General features: G+C 45.9%; 1 protein-coding gene and 1 long non-coding RNA gene across 2 annotated transcripts; both read right to left on the bottom strand.

The window, feature by feature from the left end:
• Window positions 1-1,094: 1,094 nt before the first annotated feature.
• On the bottom strand, window positions 1,095-4,278 carry LOC128405598 (uncharacterized). The gene is made up of 2 exons (XR_008328332.1): window positions 4,221-4,278; window positions 1,095-2,913 (listed from the first exon to the last, which is right to left on the bottom strand). It is a non-coding gene; the product is annotated as an uncharacterized LOC128405598 (long non-coding RNA).
• Window positions 4,279-6,089: 1,811 nt separating this feature from the next.
• Window positions 6,090-9,399, bottom strand: LOC128409647 (exendin-3-like). Its single transcript, XM_053380212.1, has 4 exons — window positions 9,329-9,399; window positions 8,640-8,681; window positions 7,970-8,078; window positions 6,090-6,282 (listed from the first exon to the last, which is right to left on the bottom strand). The coding sequence occupies exons 3-4, from the start codon at window positions 8,068-8,070 to the stop codon at window positions 6,090-6,092; spliced, it is 294 nt and encodes a 97-aa protein (XP_053236187.1). The 5' UTR covers window positions 8,071-8,078; window positions 8,640-8,681; window positions 9,329-9,399.
• Window positions 9,400-10,641: the final 1,242 nt, after the last annotated feature.

Raw genomic sequence — 10,641 nt, 5'->3', positions numbered from 1 at the left:
AATGTCTGCCCAGTCCAATGTCACATTGCTTGGAAGCAAGTCCCATGTATTTCAATGCACCGTATTTTTCACTCTTTAAGACACACTTTCCCCCTCCTAAAAAGTAAGGGGGAATGTGTGTGCGTCTTATGGAGCGAATGCAGGCTTCATGGGCTATCCCAGAAGCCAGAACAGCAAGAGGGAGCGCTGCACAGCACTCCCTCTAGCTGTTCTAGCTTTGCTGTGCGAAGCCTCCGCAGGGGAGCCTTCATCCCGCTGCCCTGCGGAGGCTTCGCACAGCTATCTCTGGCTTTTGTGGGAGGTGGGGGAAGGGACAGAGCGTGTGGCTCTGTCCCTTCCCCCACCTCCCAGAAAAGCCCCCAAGAGCCGCGCTCCCTTTAAAGAGCACATGGCTCTTGCTGGAGGTCGGGGGAAAGCCAGGAGGCTTGGTTTTGCTGAAGCCAGGAGAGCAAGCGAGATCAGTGCGCACCGATCCTGCTTGCTGTCCTGGCTTCAGGGATAGCCCTGCAAAGCCTCCTGAGCAAAGAGGCTAGGTGCATCTTATGGTCGGGTGCATCTTATAGAGCAAAAAATACAGTAAGTGTGCATAGCTTATAGCTAAGAGAGTTCTGGAGTCAGCTGTACCCTTGATTCAATCCCTCAGATGTGAAAGCCCTTACCTTCTGTGGTTGCTCATTGGTGAGATATATGCATTCTGCATATGCTGGAAGGCACTCTTGTCTCTGATATTCTTTCAAATGTCCCAGGGTGGAAACCCAGCACAAGAAAGAGGCCTTATGTCGCCTGGAGAAGCCTTTATACACGAAGAAGCATGCAACATTGGAAGATAGTCTGCATAGGTGAGTGGGGCTGTGCCCCACAAAGCGCAGTCTGCTCTCTGCCACCCCCCACTTCCCTGCTGTCTTATCTACAGCCACTCCAAGTGTGGCAATCACAGCCTGCTGGTTCCCACCTCCCTTATCTCAATGTTATCCCTTGTACAATTCAGCAGGGAGGAAGATGGGGACAATATGGGAATTCATTTCATGAGCTGGCAGGACAATGCGGAGGAGGAAACGAATCCTGCTGCTGGGTGTAGCAACAACTGGTACACATGAACGAATGAACCTTTATTTGCATCAGCCACCAGCCATAGCAATAAAACAAACAAAATGTGGTATACAGAGGTTAAAGGTAAAAAGTCAATTATATAAAATACATTTTGGGGGTTTGGATCAATAGTCAAATAATGGAGCTTATTCTAATTGCCCCGACTAAAAACCTTGCAACCTTTGCTTTCACTTGCTCATCTTGATCTGCCAAGAGAAAGGACACTGTAACAATGGTTGGGCGACCTGGAATGGAGGGGTGATAACCTCACTCTTCAAATCTTTATAAAGAGTGCAAGCCAGAAGGACACGAGCTACCGATTCAGTACTGCCATCTCCACTGGTACACATTAGAACAAGCTGCGAATGGAGGAGGAAGAGGTTGGGGGCATAGAAAGTACTCACAGGATGTCAGAGGATGGCAAGGGGATCAGTGCACAGGCACCAGAGAAGCGGGACCCAGTACCAGAGCTGGAGGTGTCCCCATCTCCACAAACACAGCAGGCTCCAAGGCATAGGGAGGAATGGGAGGAACACTCTAGGAAGCTGAGACAGGCAAGGGCACACAGCCCAGCTCACTAACTGGCCAGGTGGGGCTGGTTGGATCTGGAAGGAGGTGTGTGATTCCTCAGCTGGATTAGTCTCAGGACAGGTGAGGTCCACATGCCTCCTCAAGCCCAGATGCTGCTATCAACATGCAATAGGGAAACAGAGCTGAGGTTCTGTGCCTGCTGTGATGGCCTGGGAATCAGATTCAGAGGCTGAACCTGAGGAATCCCAGCCTGCACAGGAGTCCCCGCCTCCAGGACCGGCTGAGCCGGGGCTGGGGCTTGAACCTGAAGGGCCCTCACCTGAGCTGGATCCTCAGGTGCAGGCACCAGCTGAATCTGCTCTGGCTCTGGAGGTGATTGAGGACCCATTGCCTGCAGGTGCTCCACTCTCAGCCCCGTCAGGGGAAGGTGAGGTTGCCTCTGGGTCCGGTAACCCTCCAGCCTCTCCTGAGCTACAGAGGCTCAGGGCAGAGAGGCGGAGGGAACTAAGTTCTCGCAGGAGGAGTGCTTGCCTCCAGGCCAGGAGAGGCGAGTCACCTATGGACCAGGGCTGCCCTATGCCTCAGAGGAGATAAAAGCCAGCCAGCCCAGTCCCAGGTTGTGGAAGCAACATTGCTGGTAACCTGTTCCTGCTGGCACCCTGCCCTGCTCTTCTGCCAGAGTTCCTGACCTCACCCGACTCCTTGCCTTGGACCCCGCTTCAGCCTTGACGGACAGCCCCATACCACACCCTCGACCTCGGACTGGACTCGGACCACGCCACACGGTAACCTTCCGGGACCAGCACACCTGCACAGCTTCCCATTTTGATGGACCATGGCTTGGGTGTCCTAGGCGATGAGTAGCTACCAATCATTTAAATCTTTCATCAGCAATTATGCTGCTGCTGCATTCCTTTAACCTGGAGTTGTAGACTGTCGGAACTATTAGAGGCCAGACTGTTTAGAATCTACATCTTATTAAAAACAGAACCTTTACATTGGTGTGCTTTGACCCATAAATCCCGCCTTTAACATCAAACACCTCCAAGGAACACAGGGGAAATCAAAAGAAAGAGGCCGGAGGAAACCACTTTTAATGTGACATCAATTAGTGCAGACATATTTAGCAGCAAGTTTCATAAGTGCCTGTAGCTCACCAACTTGGAAACAATGAAGAGTTAAAGAATGATGGTAAGACCATGTCGAGCAAAAGACTCCAGTGTCGGCTGAAGCTGGACATCAAAGCAGGGGAACTTGGGATTCTTGTATTTTGAGTTTTCCTTTTATGCATATCTGTAAAAGTGATAGATCATGGAATAAGGAGATGAACTGAGTTCAGGTCAGAAGGAATTTAGGGGTGCCCTAGCAGCTGCCTGGGCCAATTATGGGTGGGGGCTGCACACCTCCCGCTTTCAGAAAAATAGTTTTGAACTACCGTATTTTTCACTCTATAAGATGCACTTTTCCACTCCTAAAAAATAAGGGGAAATGTGTGTGTGTCTTATGGAGCGAATGCAGGTGGGAGGCTCTGCTCAGCACTCCCTTTAAAGAGCCACATGGAGCATGTGTGCGGCTCTTTGGGGCTTTTAAAGGGAGCGCGGCTCTTGGGGAAGCCTTAGCCATGTGCAGCCTCTCCTAGGCAGGGTGATGAAGGCCCCCCCTGCCCGGGAAAAGCTGCACGCGGCTATCCCATAAGCCAGGACAGTCAGCAGGATCACTGCACTGCAACCCCGCTGGCTGTCCTGGCTTCTGGGATTCAGAATTTTTTTTTTCTTGTTTTCCTCTTCCAAAAACTAGGTGCGTCTTATGGTCTGGTGCGTCTTATAGAGCGAAAAATACACTATTTCCTATTTTCTGTAAGAAGCTCAAGTAAGAACAGCCCTATGAGGTAGGTTGGGTGGAAAGACAGTGACTGTCCTAAGATTATTTAATGAACTCATACAATCCAATACAGTAAGACTGCAACTTAAACAGGGGTTATGTTCTGGGGATCACGTCTAAAGCCAAAACACACCGGGTTCAAGGGTGGGTGGGACTGTCATTTTTCCTGGAACCATGCTCCCTTTTAATTTTTTTGCCATGCATGTAAAGCTGAATGTGCACGAATTAAATGTGTGTGAGTTGTGGGCTTACTGTGTTTGAAGTGGCATCTGTGTGACTGGTAAAATCACTTGTAGAGTCGTACCTTGGAAGCTGAATGGAATCCATTCCGGTAGTTCGTTCGACTTCCAAGGTGAGGCTTCCAGTAGGCTGCAGAAGTTTCCTGCAGCCAATCGGAAGCTGTGGAAGCCCTGCCGGACATTCAGCTTCCAAAAGAACGTTTGCAAACCGGAACACTCACTTGTGGGTTGGTGCCTTTTGGGACCCAAAACGTTTGACTGCTAAGGCGTTCGTCAACCAAGGTACGGCTGTATTTCATAGTGTCTGATTTTTCCAGACATGCAGACAGGGAAGTATTTACTATTACACAAGGATTTGAATCAGTCAAATGTGACCACTTCTAGTGCATGGCACTGGTTTCTCCTTCTCTTGAAGCTTATCTGTCTTGAGGTTGTGAGTCATACGGAAACAGTTCTCTTTTCAAATGCAGTAAGACTTACCTGAATGAGAGAAAGCCAGGTGGGTAACTTTCCTTGATGAACCTCTTTTTATAGCTGTGAATAGGAATAAGGCAACAGTTATGAAAACAACAGTAACAGTGTAATCCTGTGCATAACTACTTAGAAAGAACTCTGAATTCAATAGGTAAGACACGGGGAAACTTTGGCCCTCCAGATGTAACTGGACTACAACTCCCATAATCCTTGACCATTGGCCATACTGGCTGGTACTATCAGCGTGGAGTTGAAATCCTATAACATCTGAAGGACTGTGTGTTCTCCACCCCTGTTGCATAGGATTGGAGCCTAACAGAGCCAAACCAATCCCAAATCACCAAACATCTAAAAGTAGGTGGAAATAACCTTTGACCAGCCAGATGTTGCTGAACTACAACTCCCAACAGTCCCAGCAAGCATGGGATGGTGGGAGTTGTAGTCCAGCAACAAAAGTTCCCTACCACTGATCTAAAGCCTGACTTTCCTGCAGCTATTTTACCGTAATGAGACCAGCTAGATAAATAACCCCATTGCTGATTGTTCCTGTATTGGGAATAATTATCAATCAAGCTGTAGTAGTATTGATGATGATATTAATAACCATAATATCAACAACAAATGAACCTTTTACATTTCAACCAGTAGATTATTTAATTCAATTTTGCTAAATTGAGGCCCAAACAATGAAGAGTAGGGTTAAATAAATGGGTTTAGGATTAAGAGTGCCCTCATTTATTTGATTCTGGAGTGTTACCATACTGAGGTTGAAAAATCAACTTTACTTCTAATCATGATTGCAAGCTTTTGCTTATTCAATTATAAGTTGTGTTTTCTTTTTTCTTTATTTAAAAGTTATTAAAACATTTCCTACCTACTTTTCACTACTCTCTAATCCCAAAGCAGGGCATACAGTGGTGCCTCGCAAGACGAACGCCTCGCAAAACGAAAAACTCACAAGACGAAAGAGTTTTCCGTTTTGGAGGTGCTTCGCAAAACGAATTTCCCTATGGACTTGCTTCGCAAGAAGAAAGCCCATAGGGAAATCTCCGCCGGCCTTCAGAAGAGGTCCTGGACCTCTTCTGAAGGCCGGCGGGGGGCAAAAGTCTTTGCTCCCCCCGCCTGCCTTCCCGGGACAGCGGAGACTTCTCCGCTGTCCCGGGGCGATCTGAAAATGCTGGCGGGCGGCAGCGAAGGCTGCGCTGCCGCCCGCCAGCATTTTAAAAGCCCCCGGACAGCGGAGACTTCTCCGCTGTCCCGGGGCAATCTGAAAATGCTGGCGGGTGGCAGCGAAGGCTGCGCTGCCGCCAGCCAGCATTTTCAGATCGCCCCGGGACAGTGGAGAAGTCTCCGCTGTCCCGGGAGCTTTTAAAATGCTGGCGGGCGGCAGCGAAGCGTTCGCTGCCGCCCGCCAGCATTTCCAGATCACCCCGGGACAGCGGAGAAGTCCTTGCCCCCCCCAGCCTTCAGAAGAGGTCGGGGGACAGACTGTCCCCGGACCTGGTCTGAAGGCGGTTTCCATAGGAACGCATTGATTGATTTTCAATGCATTCCTATGGGAAACCGTGCTTTGCAAGACGAAAAACTCGCAAGAAGAAAAAACTTGCAGAATGAATTAATTTTGTCTTGCGAGGCACCACTGTAATATAAAAGCACAAAACATAGTGGAGCAGAATAAAACCTTTGAACAATAAACTATAATCACTGTTTTGCTGTTGTCAAACAACTGGGACTCTGAAACCTATGCTGATCTACTGCAGAAAGCAAAGAACCGTCTTGTGTCTGCCTGCTCTTGCATAAGAAAGTATTTTTATAGTTATGCAGGAATCACCTTGGTTTTGATTCTTCTTTGTCTTTCTGCTGGCCCTGTTGCCTTTAATCTGATTGGAAAACTGATTTGCAGGCTACCACATACCTGTACTGTTTGGCATTGATGAGCCAGTGTACAAAATCCTTGGCCTTCATTTTGTCCAAATATTGAGTAAAATCACTGGTAAAGGTGCCTTCAGAATGTCTTTTGACATTAGATGTAAAGCTGTGGGCACTTTCTGTTTCATAAGACTGCCACCTGTATCCGAAATCAAGAATGGACAGAATTATACATCTTTTTAACCAGGCATAGGCAAACTCAGCCCTCATCCCTAGCTAACAGGGCCTGTGGTCAGGGATGATGGGAGTTGTAGTCCCAAAACATCTGGAGAGCCAAGTTTGCCTATGCCTGCTTTTAATCATAGTAAGAGTATCTTCATAGCACATCACACCTTATCAAAAAATTAAATTTTACACAGAGTAGAACCTATGGAAATTAATGAACAAGACTAAGATAGGTCCTTTAATTCCAAGAGGTCCACTCTGAGTAACACCCATCATGTTTTTTTAAACACTGGCCACCACAAGCCCTGCACAGCAGATGTCACGTGACAAGTGAACACATATCTTCAGGGTGGTAATAGTCATGCATGCTGGCCCCACCCCAACTTATTCATGACCGGTAGGTCTTGTGAACACACCTGATATACCTACAAACAAACAGTACCTGTGTAGGCCAGTTTGCATGACTCTGCTGTTTGTAAGGATTGTGCATGCACAATCTATGCCTGTTACATTTGTGTCTGCAGAACAGTCTGCTCACAATTTAAACTGAGTGCGCATAAACTGCGTGGGTTCAGACTGGGGCATGAGCTTGACCTCCATATGCATACCCTGAACTTATTTCCGCAAATAAGGCTCCCATTCAACTTACAAAGGGCACCAACTTGTACCATCTTCTTGTGTTTTAAGTAAACGCACAGTATATATACACCGTATTTTTCTGTCTCTAAGACGCCCCCTATTTTTGGGGACTCAGATTTAAGAAAATGGAGGGAGACACTATCGTGTATAAGATGCCCCCTAATTTTTGACATTATTTTTTAGGGAAAAAACCTAGTCTTATACACGGAAAAACAATGACAAACCTAGACAGCATCTTAAAAAGCAGAGACATCACCTTGCCGACAAAGGTCCGTATAGCTAAAGCTATGGTTTTCCCAGTAGTGATGTATGGAAGTGAGAGCTGGACCATAAAAAAGGCTGATCGCCGAAGAATTGATGCTTTTGAATTATGGTGCTGGAGGAGACTCTTGAGAGTCCCATGGACTGCAAGAAGATCAAACCTATCCATTCTGAAGGAAATCAGCCCTGAGCGCTCACTGGAAGGACAGATCCTGAAGCTGAGGCTCCAATACTTTGGCTACCTCATGAGAAGAGAATACTCCCTGGAAAAGACCCTGATGTTGGGAAAGATGGAGGGCACAAGGAGAAGGGGACGACAGAGGACGAGATAGTTGGACAGTGTTCTTGAAGCTATGAACATGAGTTTGACCAAACTGCGGGAGGCAGTGGAAGACAGGAGTGCCTGGCGTGCTCTGGTCCATGGGGGTCACGAAGAGTCGGACACGACTAAACGACTAAATAACAACATACACGGAAAAATGCAGTATATAATATGTAGTAATATATATTTCAGCTGGCATACATGCCGAAATTCTGCTTTAACTGGGGTGTGGACAGAGGTTGCCAGTTAATCTCCTTATTTTTTCTTAAACTGACCATCCTATTTCTTCCGTTACAGGATTGGGAAAAGGGTTCAAATTTCTAGGTGTCAGCTTGACAGTGCTGAAAATATATTCTGAAGATTTCCACAAGGATTCATCAAGTATCTGCGTCCCTGTGATTCAACTCCATTCTGTCGATCATTCTTAAATGCTTCTTACCTGGACTCATCGGTCGAATCTTTCAGGACCATTTGCCAGCTAACGGGGAGAAAAGCTGCAACAACCAGCCCACAAAGGTAAAGCCGCTGTGTGTTCTTCATCAGGTCTTCTGCACCAAAACAAGCAAATAAATGAACCAGAAATCGGATCATTGTTGTTAAAAGTTACATTTACCTACCAGTTTAGGAGATGACACAATGATGCATTTTTAAGGGTTCCATGTATTTCAAAGGAAAGGATGACCCCCCCAGACTCTTAAAATGAGTTTGTAAACATCCAAATCATGACTCTATGCTGTATTTAATCTTAGCCATACTCAGAGTAGTAGATCGATAGTAATTATTATTTTTTTCATATTTATTTATTTAGCATATGTGACTAACTTAAGTCCATAAATTTCGATGGGTCTGCTCTGAATAGAACTTATTTAGCCACAGCCTTCTGATTTTGAACATTTGAACTTGCATTTGGCACACACCAGGTAAGCTAAAGAAGCTGATGTGAAGTTGATTTCATGCTGTTCAGTCAAATGAGGCTGACATAGCAATCCCAAACTCATGGAGACAGAGGAGTCCTTCCTCTCTAGATAATGAAAGTGGAATGAGAGAGAGAGAGAGAGAGAGAGAGAGAGGGAGAGAGGCATCATTGTCTATGCTGTGCAGAGACTCACCTTATTGCCTTTGTTCACAAGTTTTTGTAATTCTTCAGAAACCTGATTGGAGAAAACAGGCTTTTTTATAATAAAAAAAGGGGGGGGAGTTTTCAAAAACATGTTTTACAATATGAGGTGCTGCATATTGCCTCGATCTCTTTGGAAAGGAGTCTAACAAATCCAGCAAGTAAGCATAATGAGAAAATGTATGTGTACACTATGGGAAATTGTGGCTCTGTCGTTCCACCTTCAGTGCTCTTAAAAGCTGTCGCTTGTTCCTCCAGCCTTACTTGCAGCTAAACATGCTTAAGACCACAGCATCCATTTCAATGCTTAGTGAGTTTTTTATTTGCAAGTGTGCCTTTTTCATTTTAGTGGAACTTATTGATGCATGCATTTGCAAGCTATTGCCAGCCAAAGTGGCAACTATACAATGACATTTCAGAAATGCCTTGCTTTCCCCAATCTATTTCCTTTAAAAGAATGGCTGTTTGCCCCTAGGATGATGTCTCACTTTGGATAAACTGAAAGCAATCACATTCCTTCATGACTTAGCTTAGAAAACCCGGTATCTGCCTTTCCCCCCACTACTTTGAATGTAATAGAGACTTCCTACCCCTCTGTCATTAGTTAATTTAATTAATTTAAAGTGCTATAGATTGAGTCGTATACAGACGGATGGTGCTGCTGAAGAGAATATTGCTTACCTTCTGAAAGATGCAAGATTCTCTTTAAATCCCGAGTCCTTTCTCTTTGTGAGCTGATTTTGTGGCTTAATGCTATTCCTTACCAGGGTTTTTAAGCTTGTTAGTGGAATGCTAAAAGATGACAGGTAGGTCATTGGTGTTCATGATTTTGGTTGGATGGGCCAGTTATGAATCATTACCGGATCTTTCTTTCCTTTTCTATTTTTAAGTGGGTCCATAGAGAAGATGTGACCATTGCAGGACTCCTTAGCAGTGCCTTCAGCAAGGTTTTCACCACGATGCTGAGGTAGATCAAGTCAACAGCACGCTTCTTCCTTACTGGAGGAGTGTGTGTGTGTGTGTGTCTCATTGTTGCAGGGCCACATCCTGTGTGAGCCTGAAGGAGTGATGTTCCAAACACCTTTCTCCTCCAAAACAACAAGAAGAGGGAAAGAGAGATAAAAGAACACACACCACAACACCAATCTGCAACATTCAGAGACTACTAGGGAGACATTTCTGTCTCTCAGGATTCTGCTGCTAACATCTAAGGTTCCAGTATGAAGGTGATAAGGGAGAATTCATTAGCAAATTCAAAGTGACTGCATTTGGATTCAGTCTAGATTGGAGCATTGTTTCCACCACAGAAGGTAATTGCCCTTCTTCAGGTGCTAAAATAGCAAAGCAAGGGAAATGATCTTAGCGGCAACTGGTTGGGAATGAGTGTGATAGGCTTACCTTTGCATTTTGAGACTTTTGGGCCCCACTGTCCATAAACTCCCCCCACGCTCTATACCAAACTGCTTATACCCCTTGACAACAAAGATTTATGCAATACCCGACGGATGAAATGGGCTCTCGTCTACAGAGTTTACCCACAATAAATGTGTTAGGCTTGAAGTTACCATAGGAATCTTGGTTCCTGTTGTTGTTGTTGTTGTTTAGTCATTTAGTCGTGTCCGACTCTTCGTGACCCCATGGACCAGAGCACGCCAGGCACTCCTGTCTTCCACTGCCTCCCGCAGTTTGGTCAGACTCATGTTTGTAGCTTCGAGAACACTGTCCAACCATCTCGTCCTCTGTCATCCCCTTCTTCTTGTGCCCTCAATCTTTCCCAACATCAGGGTCTTTTCCAGGGAGTCTTCTCTTCTCATGAGGTGGCCAAAGTATTGGAGCCTTAGCTTCACAATCTGTCCTTCCAGTGAGCACTCAGGGCTGATTTCCTTAAGAATGGATACGTTTGATCTTCTTGCAGTCCATGGGACTCTCAAGAGTCTCCTCCAACACCATAATTCAAAAGCATCAATTCTTCGGTGATCAGCCTTCTTCATGGT

This window comes from Podarcis raffonei, chromosome 2 (assembly GCF_027172205.1).
Source record: "Podarcis raffonei isolate rPodRaf1 chromosome 2, rPodRaf1.pri, whole genome shotgun sequence".
Taxonomy (NCBI): domain Eukaryota; kingdom Metazoa; phylum Chordata; class Lepidosauria; order Squamata; family Lacertidae; genus Podarcis; species Podarcis raffonei.
This window is presented reverse-complemented; position numbering and strand designations above follow the sequence as displayed.